Below are 16,235 nucleotides of genomic sequence, written 5' to 3'. Positions count from 1 at the left end.
CATCAAATGGGAGATGGCGGGGCACCAGGCTCATGCACGTGCTCAGCAAAAGTTGCCACTACAGCCCTTGGGTCCAGCCCTGGTGACACCCAGCCACGTGGCCTATTGACCACGTCCCCAGGGGCTCCTGTGTCGACTCAGCTGGGCTGAGTGGTGTCCAGAGAGCTGTTAAAGCACATTTCTGAGCACATGAGGATGTCTCCGCGAGAGCTTAGCAGCGCGTCCTCCCCAGTGTGGGGGACACCGTCCAATCCGGTCAGGGCCTGAAGAGAACACGCAGGTGCAGCAGGGCTCTGTGCTTGAGCTGGGACATCCCTCCCCTTCTGCCCCTGGACACCAGCGCTCCTGGGGCTCGGGCCTTCTGTCTTGGACTAGGACTGTACTACGGCTCTCCCGGGCCCCCAGCGTCGTGGGACTTCTCAGCCTCTGCAAGTCTGTGAGCCAATCCCCCGTGTGTCTATATCTCTATATTTGTTGTATCGGTTCTGTCTCTCTGGACAATGCCGACTAATGACCAATGGCTCATGGCTAGTGTCAGTGGGGTGACGGGACACAGGAGAGGTCTTGGAAAAGCGCTTCTCTTCTTGCAGGCCATTTGTCTTTCTTCTGCCTCAAAGTTACGTGCCCATTCTCAATGCTCTTTTTTCCCATATGAAACTTCACAATGTACTTGGTGACTCATCACAAGGCCATTAAGTGGCATTAACTCTCTGCCTTCGGAGATGAGTAAATCACGACTCAGACTCGTGGGGGGCCTCAGCTGCCTGGCTGCAAGGCAACGTATGGAGGCAGGCGTGGGAGGGTGGGGCTGGGAGCCCCTGATGTAGCACCCAGTCCTGGTGACACAGAGCCACGTGACCAGCACCAAGCCCTCCATCAGGGAGCATAGGAAAGGAGGGAGGGGAGCTGCTCGTGGGACATGGGGGTGCGTGGGTGGAGGGACAGAAGGAGAAGAGGACAGAGCAAATGCTCTGCCACCGACCGTGGTGTGACTGTGGGGAGCCTCCAGCTCCTCAGAAATTGGAGGGAGGCCACCCGGTTGGCCATGGCATCAGGAAGATCCATTGAGAAGTGACACCAGGGACCTTTCTGTCCTAGATGTGGCCAAGGGTGGGTGGGACAGCCTCCAGCAAGGAAGCTGGGAAGGGATCCTGCTTGCGGTGGGAGCATGACCTGCGTGCACTCTAGACCTCGCTAAATCCTGAACGTGGCTCCTCAGTTCCCTATCTCTCCAGGATGGCCCACAGAATCCAGACTTCCAGTTCTGCTGGCCTGGGCGGGACAGGCTCTCGGTGGCTCTGATATATGTGCAGCCTGGGCTGGGAGCCTCCTGCCTAGAGCAGGGCCCCTCTGACTTTAATAGCTCTACAGATCACAGGGGTGTCTCTTTAAGATGTGGATTCTGACTCAGGAAGCATGAGGGGTTCTGCATTTCGAACACTTGTCCAGGTGAAGGATTCCAGTGCTTGCTGGCCCAGCGACAGATCCATTGCAATCGCTCAGCTCTACAGTCATGGGTATCGAATCCCCCTGTAGGTCAGGACTTCCCTGGGCAACCGTTGAAATGCAGATTCTTGGGCCTCGCTCTGGGGCAGATACCGATATGGGGGGGTCCTGAGGTCACACGGTGGTAGCAGTCCGAAGTGGGGCATGCCAGGCATGTTCCCATGTGTCCTTATCTGACTAACCCACACACTCAGAGTTGAGGTCACCGAGTGCCGCAGATGTCGTGAGGGCCATAGAACCTCTGGAACACTCAGCCTGGTCTTTTGAGCGCATCTCCCAACTATCAGTACCGCTTGCTTATTCTCCTGGGAACCACAAAGGGTGCTTTGGCCCCTTGATTCCTTGATTCTGACGAATATTGATTTGAATGCCAAGGGGCTGGTTCAGCGCTCCCGTTGTGTTTACCCCAAGCCAGCTTGCCAAGAGTCAGAATTTCTGTGCCGCACCCAAGCTCATCTGCAGGCCCCCGTGGGGACACCAGGTGATAGTGACACCAGAGTTCTGACACATCACTGATTATATTAGTTCCCCAAGGCTGCTATAACAAATTGCCACAAACCCAGGAGCTCAAACAACAGAAATGTATTTTGTCACAATTCTGGAGGCCAGAAGTCTGAAATCAGGATCACTGGGCCAAAAAATCAAGGAGACTCCATTTCTTGCCTCTTTTAGTTTCCGGTGACAGCAGGCTTTCCTTGGCTTATGGCCCCATCCCTCCAATCTTCAAGGCCATCATCTCCATATGTCTCCTGGTCCATCTTCATGTTGCCTTTTCTGCGTGTGGTGGACTCCCCCAACCCCCACCTCTCTCCTGAAGGACACCTGTGATTGCATCTAGATGCCTGCCCAGGAATCTGGGAGAATTGCCCCATCTCATGTGAACACAGCATATGTAATCCAGTCACACCTGCAAACACCTTTTCCCAAATAAGCTAGCATGCACAGGTCCTGGGAAGCAGGACCTGTATCTTGGGGGTCATTTTCGGTCTAGTGCACTAACAGTCTGCAAAAGCCCCTAACCCAGCTCTCCTCCAGAAGATAACTCACCAACCTCCTTCTTCACTTTTCTTTGTAGGTTTGGCATGCAGCCCAAGGCTTGGAACGGGTGGGAAGTGGATAAATGTCTGCTGGGTAAATTGACGGGGATTAAGCAGCAGGTAGGGAAGGAAGTGGGATGGGGGCATGAATGCAGACTCTGAAAGCGGGTAGAAAAAATCCGAGGGCTGAAGTGTGGGAGGCATATTTAGATGTCACATTAAAGAGTCTGGGCACTGTCCTGATGACAAGAAAGAGCTCCTTATGAGGTCCTTGCATAGGGCAACTTGTTCATTTGTTCATTCATTCATTCATTCATTCATGCATTCATTCATTCATTTATTCATCCATCCAAGCTCAGGGCTTGGCTCTGTGGGGGAGGGAAGACAGTCTTCCTGCCCTACACACTCACACACATGCACACACATACACACACACACACACACATACATTATAAAGACAGAGAGAAAAAGATTTATTTTAAGCAATCAGTTCATGCGATTTTGGGGGCTGGCAAATCCAGTTTGCAGGGCAGGATGGCAGACTGGAGACCCAGGGAAGAGTTGATGTTGCAGCTCAAACCCGAAGGCCACCTGCCAGCAGAATTCTGTCTTCATCAGGGGACCTCAGTCTTTCTTTCTTAAGGACTTCAGCTGATTAGATGTGGCCCACCCACATTGCAGAGAGTAATCGGCTTTACTCAAAGTTTACTATTCAAATGTTACTCTCATCTAAAAGGTATCTTCAGAGCAACATCTAGACTGGTGTTTGACCAAAGCTAGGTACCATGGCCTGGCCACCGTGACATATAAAAGCACATTACATAAAATACAGCACATCAGAGCCGCTGTATTTTCTGGTACATTCAGATTTATGATTATTGAATCTTTGTGGATTGTACTTTGCACCATTACGTAATATCCCTCTTTGTTCCTGTGAATGCTTTCTGCCTTGAATTCTTCCTGATGTAATACAAATTTGCCATTCTTGTCATTCTTTAATTTCAATTTTCAAACATTGTGCACTTTGGGCCTCTATTTCTCGTCAGTTTGGAGGGCATTTCTTGTAAATTGCAACTTTATTGGATTTTTATTTTTACCCCAATCTTATAGGCTTTTGATGGGAAATTCAGCCCATTCCCATTGTATACGAAAGCCAATATGTGTGGTTTTATTTACTTTGCCTCACTTTGTGTTTACTTGGACTGAACTTTGTTATTGCTATCATTTCTTTCTTTCCTCCTTCCTTAATTTTGCTTCCCTGCTCACTCTCGACACCCTCACCTGCTCCCCCCTCCCACCTCTTCCAGCTCCTGATAGTCATAATTACACCGATACTCCTTTGTGAATGTAGGAAAAGTAAGCAGTAACAGCACCCCCCACGAGATTCTTCCTTTCCCACCCCTCCTGCTCACACCAGAGCAAGCCCTTTGTCCAAGCCTCTCCCTGCCACCAGATGCGAGAACATCCCTCCGACCTCTCCATGGCCCCTTGCTCCTTCAACTCCGGGGGTGGCTGAGATTGATTCTATGTTTACTCCCAGATGAATACGGGTTTCCCTTACAGTATCGGGCACAGATTTCAAGAATTCTTACTTAGCAATTATCGTACAAAATCCCAGGCATATTTAGATTAAATCGAGCATTTTGCAAGGGTCACTGCCCACCAGCATTTTCTGTTCTCTGCTTCTGTTCTATCTTGAGATCTCCGCTGTACTTGAATTGTCTTAGTGAGAGGGAACCTTCTGTGGATAAAAGGGACCCTCTGCGCATCTTGCCGTGTGGGGTATTTTCTTTCTTTTTCCCCAGCAGAATTCCATCATAGCAGGGGTAGTGTTCCTTGATCAGATCATCAGAGTCCCTGGAAGTTGTTCCTTCGCCCGGGACTAGTTCTTTGTGGAACTCTGCTAGCTATGGTCTCCCATTCTGGGCCTTGGGGCCTTCACCGCAGAGCTTCAGCCCAAGACATCTTCCTCTGGAAATTTCCTTGTTTCTTTCACTGCTGTCTGCCCACCAACTCCTTCTGGTGCTCCTGAGAGGTGGGTGCTCTCCCTCCTGGAACTGCCCGCAGCCTCTCATTTTCTCCCAGAGGATTTTCACGTGTTTTTCCTCCACCCTGAAAGGCATTTGCTCCATGTTATCTTCCTGTTGGCTCATTTTCCTCGCCCTGATGGTTCTCCTTCTGAATCTGCCGATGACTTTCAAGGCCTTTCACTCCATGGAGTGCCTCCAGGCTGGGCCCGGGCTGCTCAACCCATCCTCGTCCTCTGCTTATTGAGTCCCCTTGAAGGGGAGTGTCTTGGCTTCTCTGTGATCATGTGTCAGGCCCGTAAGGACCAGGCTATGGTGGTCTCCTGGGCGGCGGCCAACCAGCAAGGGGGTGAATGACGAGTCATTTATGTTCTTGTAGACAAGGAAGACAGTGTTGGCAAGGCGCTCCCATGTCCCTGGAGGAGGCTTGTCTGCTCCCAGCCTCCCAGGTGTGAGGATGGCTGCTGGCCCCAAGGGTGGGCTGCACAGGCCTTTCAGGTCTGCCCCCATCCTGCCAGCTGATGGGGAGGACAGGTGGTAAAGAAGGTAGGCTGGAAATAGAAGAACTCATCTCATCGGTTTTCAAAGAACCTAAGAAGCCCAATAGATGAATGAGAAAGTAGGTGCTTTTCAAATTAAGAAACATGAGGGGTGCCTGGGTGGCTCAGTCGGTTAAGCATCTGCCTTTGGCTCAGGTCATGATCCTGGGGTCCTGGGATCAAGCCCAGGGTCAGGTTCCCTGTTCAATGGGGAGTCTGCTTCTCCCTCTCCCCCTCCCCCCAATTCATGCTCTCTTGCTCTCTATCAAATAAATAAATAAAATCTTTAAAAAAAACAAAATCAAGAAACATGAAAAGTTTAGCCTCATTAGTTAGCATGGAAATGCAGGTTACAAAGGCAGGAAGGCCATTTTTCATTTACTGTAGTAGGAAAGGGGTTAAAAAGGTAGTTCCCCATGCCAGTGTGTACCCCTCAGATGTGAACTGGAAACAATATTGAGAAATCTGTTTTGTAAAAATGTATCTAGAGACCTGAAAGAGCCTACCAGGATCAGTGCTTCTGTTTCTAGGACTTGGCCCTAATTAAACAGGTATGTGCACACACTTGCAGTGTGAACACAGGGACCTTTGGAAACCCCTTCTTCAATATGCATAGATCCCAAATCATGAACAGTAATAGTCTTTGAATGATTTTTTCTTCTTTCTACCTGTTGTAATTCTCCAAATTTTCTGTAATAAAAACATTATAAGAGGTGAAAGATTTCTGTGTGGCATTGGGCAAATAACTACCTATGTCTGAACTTCAATTTTCTCATTGTTAAAACAAGCCCCATGCACTCATTAGGGGTGCAGTGAAAACCTCAATGTATGAAAGCCCCCCAAAACTGAAACTGGGGCCGAGCAGGTGCTGCTCTGTGCCCATTTCCTTCCTTCCCCTGTGAGCCTCACAGCCTTAGATGAGACGGGGTAGCCCCGGGGGAGGGGGCGCAGCTGAAGAATCAGATGAGGTGATTGGTGTGAATCACATAGCTTTGACGAAAGTCCCCAGGGCTGTGTGTTCAGTATATAGAATCCATCTCCAAAACCATCTGGGATCTTTGCTCCCCACATGTTGGTAACATATCTCTGGCAGCCACTCTGAGCCAGGTTCTGTCATGATGACCAGGACAGGCATCCCAGGTTGGCTAGGAGGACCAGACACAGAGCAGACACAGCCCAGGGGGGGTCACGGGCCACGACCTCATATTCCCAAGGCCCTGACTTAAGGATAGACCCTTCCCCTCATCTCCAAGCTGCACCTCCTCAGACATAGGAGGTGAGACTGAAAGAAGAGCGTTTCCAAACTGCCTGAGCCTTGCATCAGGACTGATATCTTTTCTTAAACGAATCCCATAATTACCTCGTGAAAAGCGTGCAACATTGCATTTAATTTCGTGCATTTAAAGCTGCACTTGGTTACTTGTACACATTTAAATGGGCCATATTTGTCTATCCCTGTATCAGGAGAGCCCTCTCTGTCTCTGGCAGGGCTGGAATTTAGGGGTCTGGCGCATAGCAGGCACTCAATTGTTAGTTAATATTGCAATAGCGACGATTATGAATCTGAAGTTGGGGACCTTGGGGCCAGAGTGGTGGGTGAAAGGTGGCCCGCGTCTTGCCCAAGGGTCCAACCACCTGTTGACAGAGAGGCAAGGGGCCTCCCTCTGCGATTGAACGCCTTGTGGGCGTGGCCCGGCGGGGCGGGGGCGGGGCGGGGGCCGGGCCACGACGCGGTGGGCCGGGCCGGGGCCGACTCGGCTCAGAAACTTTCGCTGTGGGCGGTTCGGACCCGCCCCCCCGGCGCCCTCCGGCCCCGCGGCACCAGGGGGCAGTCTGCGGCGGCCAGGCGAGGCGCCCCGTGATTGGCGGAGGCGCGCGGTGATTGGCAGGCGTGCCGGCCGCACAGCGGGCCGAGCCGGCGCCGCGTCTTGCGAGCCGCGTCGGGAGTGGAGCGCGGCCTGCGGCCCCGCCCCCGGCCCTGCCCCTCCGTGGTGGGCCCCGCTCGCCGGCTCCCGCAGCAGCTCGCGTCGCTAGCTCGGCCCGGCTGCTTAGCTCCCGCCTCTGGGCGTCCGGCTCCTCGCGAGCAACTTTGCGACAGGCCCGGAGGTCCGAAGGCGTCGCGGAGTCGCGTGCGGCCCACTTGCGGGCGGGTGAGTACTTCGGGGAGGGGGACGGCCGCGCGGGGGACTGGAAAGAGACCCGGGAGGCGCCGCCCGCCTTGGGCCTCAGTTTCTCCATCTGCGCGGCTGCTCCCAGCGCCCCCCCAACAAGTTCCCCAGAAAGTGGGGGGCTGGGGTCCCGCACCGCGACGCCCACGGCGACCCCCGCCCAGGCCTGGGTTGGGACTTCCTGGGGGGGGGCGCGCCCCCTCGGGAGTCGCGGGACCCCGCGCGCTGCGAGCACCGAGAGGCCAGCAGCCGTAGCCCCCCGGGGACCCGCGGGTGGCCAGAGGGTGGCCGGAGGCGCCCCTCCCCGCACCCCGCAGCGCCGGTCCCGAGGTGCCCAGTCATGGCCCTTCCCCCGCGGCCGTCGGCGGGACCCAGGGCGGCCCTCAGTGCCCGCGGGGACGCGGGTGGGGCGGCGGGGGCGACCGGGGTCCAGCCCGCACTGGGGACCGGGCCCGCCGGAGGGGGCAGCCCCTGGGTCAGGCTGAACCCCCCGGAGCCCACTTAGAATCAGTGCGGCGCTCACTCTCCCCCTGGGGCTCCTCCTCGGTAAGGGGGGCAGGCAGGGGCAGTGGCAGTCCCTCCCGGCCCCTGCTGGGGTGAAGCCGGCCTTCCGCCAGCCCTCCGCACCATTAATTTCTGTTGTGACAGATGGAAACTTTCTGAGGAATCTCGCCCAGCCCTTAGGGATGTGATGAAACCATGCCCTCCCAACGGTTTTTGTAGTTGATGTTAAGAAATTCCAAGGAGCTAACGTTTGTACAATATTTACACTCCCCTCCCCCACGCGTCTTATAGGAGTGGGAATTATAGCCCCAGTGGACACATGATGGAGCTGAGGCTTACTGGGGATTGGTGACCTGCCCAGGACCACAAAGAGCCTGGGGGAAGACTTGCACCCCGATCTGCACTCTCCTCAAGCAAGCCCAGTCCTGCCTCTCCTCACCTTGGACAGTGACCCCTGGCATTTGGCCTGTTTATAAAGGGCTTTCCCTTCTGCTGGGATCTGTCACTTGCAGAGTGCCCTGGGTACCCTCCGTGCTGGTCGCCTGTTCTCACTGCAGCCCTAGTGAGGGAGCCATATCAACGGAAACGCAGAGGCCACGCTTTCCACGGTCCCGTCCTGGCCCCTGTGTCTCTAAGGGGCTGTGATTCTCACGGGAGCCCCATGGTGTCTGACCAGAGATTTAGAGGAAGGTTCCCTTATATAACCACTCCTTTGCTGCACCCCCTGCACCCCCCAACCCCCAAGCAGATGGACCTTTGAAAACAGGGAAGGTTGCTGGGAGACCACATCACACCTTCTTTGCCAGGATGGAAGACTATGTGGAGGGCTCCCTGCTCACGCCTCCCCAGCCCCTCCTACGCCAGGGCTGGACAGGCCTTGGGGGCTGGTCAAAGAGGAGACCCAGCTCAGTCCCGGCCCCCAGAAGTGCCTGAGCTCTGGGACAGAGATCAAACCCTGGTCCATGATGGTGATAAGAAGAATCATAACAGGGAGGGAGCTTTATGCTTTATATGGCTCTCGCCCTCTCCCATGTCCCCACCCCAGAAAGTGGCACCACTGCTGTGGCCCCCAGCCACAAACCAAGCCACCCTGTGCTCCCCACCCCTCACATCCAGTCGATGATACTCCTGTCTCTTCTGGCCCCAGAGCTGCTGTCAGATGCTGGCCCTGGACCAGGCCTCCTTACCTTTCCCTGGATGGTCACCCAGCCCCTTTCCTGGGCTCTCCATCCTGTCCCCACACAGCCCCAGTGGTTCTTTAACTATCACTTCCCTGCTCAGCACTGTCCTTCCGAACTCCTCCTGGCCCTAGGCTCAGCTCTGCCTCCAAAGCTTGGCGTCCTTCAGGCCCTTGGGACCTGCCCTAGCCGCCCACACAGCCTCTTCTCTCATTCCTGTGTCCCATCCCCGCGGTCACTTCCCAGCCATCCACACCTTCCTGGCCACATGGCTGGTCACTCTCCCTCTGCTGTCTTTTCTCCTGGGCAGTCCCCTGTTGGAATGTCCACACTCCTCCATTCCTCTTGCCTTCCACCCTCACCTGGCTCACACCTGCTTGTCTTAAAGGCTGAGTCAACGGCTCTCTTCCACAATCCCTACCCTGCCTTCCAAAGCTGAGTGAGACCCCCCGTTGGGTGCTTGCACCCCAAATGCTGCTCCATCTTTGTAGTTGTCTGTTTAGGTGTCATCCTTCCCACTGGGCATGAGCTGCTCGAAGGCCAGCCCTATGGGAGTGCTGTCTGGGGCCGGGAGGCCCAGCACAGTGCCCAGCGAAGGATCAGCCCCCAGTCCGTGTCTGCTGACCTGCTGGGGCCGGCTCAGAGCAGGTGCGGGGTGTGCCGTGTGGGCTCGGCATTGGGCAGACACTCGTGGCTGTCCTTGATCGAGGATTTGGGCATTCCCAACTTGCCTCCCACTTTGTTTCTATGGACTTGGCACATTGAGTGGAATTGGAATGTTCCTTGGTTTGGCCCTTAATACTCTGGAGCAAAAATAGGTATCTGGGAGCCTCCAAGGGCTTTGTGCCCTTGTCTTGAGGAGTAGCCCTTTGCCTTGGGCCATGCTCGAGCAGCCTCCTCAGACCCTGGGAACCCCTGGGCCCTTTCCCTTAGGGCTCAGTCACAGGCGGGTTTTAAAATATGTTTTGTTTTCATTTCACACACCTTACACATTTTTTATAGAAAATCAGGGAAATACATTTAGAAAAAGAATAAAATAAAACCACTCATAATCCCTCCACTCAGAGAGAGCCAGTATTAACAGTTCGGGGGACATTTTCTTTCATCTTTTTCTGCAGGTAGATTTCGTTTTCATTCTAAAGAGACAGGATGATTCTCATGCTGCTTTAAATCCTGTTTAACAGTGTTACACCAACATTTCCCTTGACTTTAAACATTTATTTGTGTACGGGCTCATGGTTAACATCTTTGTAGGGGAGCACCGTGCTGGGGGGCCATAATGTTCCTAGCTGCCCTCTGCATGGTGCCGGCAAGTTTGCCGGTGTCAGACCCCCTTGTCTGTGACACCTGTGGGCACCCCTGCTTATTCCCCGGGGCTGGGAGGGTAGTGTGGCGGCTCTGGTCAGAGGGCACTTGAACAACTTGAAGGCTTCCCGTGGGGGCTTGTTTCAGAGGTGGGGCTGCCCCCCCGGGGGACCAGAGTGGGGGCCAGCCTGCGCACAGATTAGAGCGTTTGGGGCAGAAGGCCACATGGGGTCATTCTGCTCCATGTCTCCATAGGTGCATGGTCCCTGCAGCCCTCCTTGGGGGTGGCAGCTCCTCAGCCAAGCTCCTTGGTGCTGGTATTTTGTGTTTTGATGGGATAAAAATATGCCTTGGGACTCACGTGGAAAGAATGCCAGCCACTTTGTTTTTTTGGATCTTACACAATGACAGGTTTCCAGGCTACCGCCCTGGCCATCAGGGGGCAGTGGGGTTGGCCGCCCCACCAGCAGGCAGGTTGGAGGAGTCTTGGAGCTGGGGCCAAGCTGGATGAAGACGCTCCTGTTTTGCCATCAGGATGCTGGGGCCTGGGGGGTGGGAATTGCTTAAAGTCACACAGCGAGGTCCTATAAGCTTGTTGCTTCCCTGAGGGCAGGCTGTCCCGGTGTGCCTTGCACATTAGGCCGCCGATGCGTGCCAGGCAAGGCTGCAGGTGCTCCAGGGGAAGGAGATGCAGGCTCCCAGAACCCCAGGAAAGAGAACGTGTTACAGCTGGAAAGGCCAGACCCTGTGTGGGTCCTTCCACCAGGAGATGGTCTGGGATCCTCCCTGTGACCCAACCCTGGCAGTGAATTGTCTCGTTTGCTTTAAAATAATAAGCCCTCTGCTCCCCAAAGGGCTTGACCAACTCTTAGAGAATCCGAAAATTAATTTTCTTTTATTCATCCATTCTTACTAAGCAGAGATTTTATTTGAAACAGTTATTTTGACTGCCGTGCGACATGCGTAATACTCAGCCCAGAGGCCAGCCACAACCTGTGGTTGGGTCCCTGCAGTTCCTACCAGAATGTGTTTTCCAACGGAATATGTCCTTGTGGAGCACCTGGGAGAACTAGCTTGGGTTTATTTGGTTGGTTGGTTGGTTGGTTGATTGTTCGTTTTAATGTTTCATAGTTTGCAGATTACTTTCTCTTCCTTCACACCCTTAATCCCCATGGCACCCCTACATGGGAGGTGGTATTCCCATTTTACAGATGAGGAAACTGAGACACAGTGAGATTAAGTAGCTGCAGGTCCCGGGTAAAACTGAGACTCACTCCCCATGTCTCGTGGTAGTAAAATTGTGTCCCTCCTGGCCTGGGGTCTCCTGGTAGAGGGGGGTGCTACCTGAGACACGACTCAGGGAGGCATCGGGGACACTCCCGGGAACGAGGCACATTGGGTCCCGCACTGGAGGAAGAGGGCTCTCTCTCTGCCAGAGCACAGGGCAGGCGTGGCCGGGGTCGGATTGTGAGAGGCCCCGTTTTCAGAAACAGGCTTGGTGGATTTGAATTCCAGCTCCAACACCGTGAGCTGTGTGGCCTGGAGCACGGGTCCCACCTTTCTGGACCCGCGTTTCCTCGTCTGTGAAATGGAGTGAGGGTTGAAGGCTAAGCCACCCGTCCGTCTGTCACACCGGCTGGTGGCAGGACCTGGCTTACAGTGCTGCGTGCGGCACCCCGAGACCGTGCACGGCAAGCGCGGAGAGCAGAGCGCGCCCCAGACACACGTCCGTTCCTGCTGCTATTCCCGACGCAAGTTGGCTGTCGTCAAGGCCAGCTGCGCTCTGCTGTTCCAAGGAGGTGGCCCTTGATTCTGGGGGCAGCAGGCCACAAGAGGTGGCTTGGCAGGATGTGGCCCCATGTGGTCTAAAGAACTGACGTGTTTGCTGTCTTGGGTCAGGGGATGACCTGTGTGACTGGGTTCCGTGTGCTGCGTCACCGTGGGTCTCCCCCGCCCGTGGCTGGCTACGTGCTCACTCTGGTCTACACTTGCGGCTAAATGGCGAGTTTCACAGAAGTCGCCTCCTTGTTGGGCTCCCTGAAGCCTACAGTTTGGAAACAGCATGAAGCAGTGTGTTGATTTCCAAGCAGATTTATGTGGCTCGGCCGTGCTCTGGTCTTGCCTCTGGGGGATGTTTTAAAATAAGGACTGAGTCCTTCAGACGGAGGAATGACCAGATTGAAATCTGTGGGGAGCCACCTCGTGTTCTGTGTGGGATCTCATTCAACCTCACAATAGCCCCCGAAGACCATGCCCATTTTACAGATGAGGAAACTGAGGGAAGAAATTCACTCAAGGCCTCTGGCTCAAGGGGTCCCACAGCAGGCATGAGCTCGGGCCCTACGTCTTGAGGCCTGGAGTCCCTGCCTCACCGGGCACAAGCCATCCGACCTCCAACCAACCAAATAAACCCAAGCTAGTTCTCCCAGGTGCTCCACAAGGACATATTCCGTTGGAAAACACATTCTGGTAGGAACTGCAGGGACCCAACCACAGGTTGTGGCTGGCCTCTGGGCTGAGTATTAGGCATGTCGCACGGCAGTCAAAATAACTGTTTCAAGGGGCGTGGCCTGCGCAGGACCGCAGAGCTGGGGGCAAGGAGTGCCTCCTTCCCGGGAGTGATGGACACAGATCCCGTCTTCAGGACCCACTGTGGCTGGGACAGGGCAGGCATGGTTGTGTAGCCCCCCGGGGAACAGGCTCGTGGCGCCTGGGGCCGCCCCAACTCTTCCTGTGACATTTGTCTCCAGAAACATCCAGGGGGCCCCGACCCTGGCAGGCCTGGTGCTTGGCGCTGGGATTTGGGGATGCCTGGCCCCCATGTGCAGCCCGTAGTCACATCTGGTCCCCACGGGGCCCTCACTTGAGAGGATTGTCCCGTTTACAGTGGAGGAAGCAGAGGGGCGTGGCCTGCTCAGGACCGCAGAGCTGCGGGCGTGGGGCCAGATTTCCACATTTGCAGCCTCTCCCTGCTCCGCGCTCACTTTCCTCCACGCAGTGAAGAGGGTGGGCGTGGCCTTGAGTCTGTGGAGGGTCACAGCATCTTTTCAGAGTCTGAGGAAAAGCCACCGGGTCCCCCACCCAGTGCACACGTCGTCCCAACAGTTTCAGGGGCCTGTGTCCCCTGAAGTCCATCCTGAGTCCCCGGGTTGGGGATCCTGGGGCCCTTCCCAGGGCTTTCAGCTCCAGGCTCGCTGACCTGTTGCCCTCAATTGTGTCAGTGGTCGTTCCTGCCGTTTTGCTAATCAGCCATGAGGTCCCTTTTATTGACTGACTGAGCCCCTTCGCCTGTCATGAGAGGGCTGTAGAACCACCGCGCTGCCTAGTCTGTTCCAGTTCGTTCCCTGTTCTTAGGCACCTCGCTCTGCTTTTTTAGTGCGTATTCGTATCTGGTGGCATCTAAGCCCAGCGGTTTAGGCCTCGCATGGAGGGCTTTGCAGTCGGGCACATCTGCCTAAATCCTGGCTCAATGGGCTGTTTGCCTCCCCGCTTCCTGGCCCCCCCACCCCTCCCCTCCTCCCTTCCACTTACCTGCTAACATTTATTTAACTCTTGCTCTGCGATTGGTTCCTTCGGGGGCTCTGAGAGGCCATCCTTCCCCACCTCTCTCCTGGCTTCTGCTGAAGGCTGGTGACCCCTGGTGGCCCTTGGCTTGCAGCCACATTTCCTGTCCCTGGCTCCGTCACATGGCATTCTTCTCTCTGTGTTTCCTTCCTCTTCCTCTCAGGACACTGGTCGTTGGGTCAGGGCCCACCCTAATCCAGGATGATCTCATTTCAAGATCCTTAATTACATCTGCAAGTAGGGTCACCTTCACGGATTGGGGGTAGACATACGATGTGGAGGCCACCCTGCAGCCCCCCGAGCCAGGCACCATGCTCAGTGCTCCATGTGGATTATCTCATCGGACCCTCACAGCTTTGCACCATCCCTGCCACTCAGACGCGGACACTGAGGTCAGATGGCTCGTATCCAGTGAAGCAGGGACTCCAGGCCTCACGATGTAGGGCCCGAGCTCATGCCTGCTGTGGGACCCCTTGAGCCAGAGGCCTTGAGTGAATTTCTTCCCTCAGTTTCCTCATCTGTAAAATGGGTATGGTCTTCAGGGGCTATTGTGAGGTTGAATGAGATCCCACATAGAACATGAGGTGGCTCCCCACCCCACTTCTCTTTTCTGTCCCCTCTCTGCCCAACACTCGAGGCCAGAGCAGGCTGGGCCTGGCCGCCCTTCTGTGTTGACCCTCGGTTTTTCTCGCCAGCAGGATGGACTCCGGTGCCCCCCCTGCCCGCCCCTCTGGCCCACAGCCTCCACCACCCCTGCAGCCCCAGGCCCGCTCAAGGCTCAATGCCACTGCCTCAATGGAACAGGACAGGAGTGAGGCGCCCCGAGCTCCTGGACCCCAAGTTGGCCCTGGACCAGATGTGGGAGACACAGCTGCCCCAGCTGTGGCCCGGGCCCCGAGTGCTCGGAGCCGAGAAAGAGCAGACCAAACAGGTAAGGGGCTGGGGCTGGAAGCTGGCTGTCCTGAACGCACGCCGGGGCTGTTGCGGGGAAGCCAGGCGAGCAGCGAGTCCTGGCACGCGGCCCAGGAGCCCTGCCCAGTTCCTCCTGCGGGCCAGGCCCCTTCGGCTGTCGCCTGCACAGTGGGCTTTGGTCCTGATGCAGGTACTTGGAGGGTAGCAGAGGTCACATTTCCCTATTTTATTTATGACCTGATGGCTCCAGTGCCGATCTGTGCACACTCTGGGCTGGTTCTGGACCAGGCAGTTCTGCACCAGGTGCTGGAGTATGAGAGCAGTGAGAGGAAGACTACCCTCCACCCTAGTCCCGCACGGCGCTCAGGGGAGCCCACGTGGTCCCCTGCCCATCAGGGCCATTTGGTCGGCAGCTCTACTTGGTCCTTGGCCACTCCCCTCAGGATCCGGCTGCCACCCTGGAATGCCCCTAGGCCTGGGTCCCCAATGCGCTATGGACCATTGTCCTCCATCCCCAGGCCAGACTGTTAAGGGCTGCCCGCCCTACCCCCACCCCCTGCCACTCTGGGGCCTCCTCAGGTTTCTGCTCCCCCAGGCCTTCCCCAGAGGCACCTCCCAGGGGCAGAAGTGAGCTGGTGTGAGGACCTGAGTGGGACAGGACGGTGGGTCATGGGGCCGGCCACCTCGCTGACCCTGGGGCAGGGGCGCTAGGGCTTTGTCCATCCTCCATCCACCTCCTGCTCATGAGCACGGCGCTGAGTGGCCACGGGTTTCACAGGTGAGTCAGGTCTGCCCCCGACCCCCAGCAGTCCAGTGTGGTGGGGAGCAGAGGGAAGCATAGGGCCTGGGGAGCACCGAAGTGGCCCTGGACCCAGGGCTGGGGTGGTGGGAAGCCTGCTCTGTGGGAAGAGGAGATGCCGAGCAAAGGTTAGGATGGGAGGAGAGGGCCTGGCAGGGGCGAGGGCTGGCAGGAAGAGGTGGCCTCGCCCAGAGTAGAGGTGGGGCCGTGAGAGCCCCAGGCCTCCCAGGTGACCGGTCGGGAGGGGAAAGGGAGGAGGGCTCAGGGTGATAATGGTCGTGGGTCTGGCCTATGATGGAGATACGCCGGGAGGGAGCTGGGGTCAGGACTGGTCCCTGGGCCGGAGCCCCAGCCTTGTCTGAGAGTGTCTTCATGCTCTAGGGGCTGCCGTGGGTGGGAGGAGCCCCAAGCCTCTGGCTCCGATGTTTGTGGGAAGTGTCACTGGTACCCGCACTGCTCTTTCTGGTACTTTCCGCAGCGCTTTCCAGCACGCTGGGTGTCTTACTCTCAAGGGAACCAGCCCTACCGTGTAGACCGTTCACTCCGATTCAGGTGGGGTCGTGCCGTCCCGCTCACACCAGGTCCCCACCTCCCCGCACACCAACACTGGTCCCCGTTCTCCGGGCCTGCCTCCATGCTTCCCCACCTCCCTTTGCCAGGCGGGAAGCTCCACCCAAAATGTGCCCTCCCCAGCTC

The 16,235-nt window shown here is 56.1% G+C and overlaps 1 protein-coding gene across 2 annotated transcripts in view; it reads left to right on the top strand.

Moving 5' to 3' along the window:
* The first annotated feature begins 7,091 nt into the window (after positions 1 to 7,091).
* WFS1 (wolframin ER transmembrane glycoprotein) overlaps positions 7,092 to 16,235 on the top strand; it is a 30,524-nt gene continuing 21,380 nt past the window's right edge. Inside the window, exons 1-2 of one of the 2 annotated variants that reach the window (XM_036104664.2) lie at positions 7,092 to 7,259; positions 14,527 to 14,759. In XM_036104664.2, the coding sequence (XP_035960557.2) occupies positions 14,528 to 14,759 (232 nt within the window). In that variant the 5' untranslated portion in view covers positions 7,092 to 7,259; position 14,527. Of the gene's footprint in view, positions 7,260 to 14,523; positions 14,760 to 16,235 lie in introns of both variants that reach the window. The other variant, XM_036104665.2, reaches the window with a different exon arrangement.

Source organism: Halichoerus grypus, chromosome 3, assembly GCF_964656455.1.
Source record: "Halichoerus grypus chromosome 3, mHalGry1.hap1.1, whole genome shotgun sequence".
Classification (NCBI taxonomy): domain Eukaryota; kingdom Metazoa; phylum Chordata; class Mammalia; order Carnivora; family Phocidae; genus Halichoerus; species Halichoerus grypus.
Note: the sequence above shows the minus strand (reverse complement) of the source record. Positions and strands in the feature narration are given on the sequence as shown.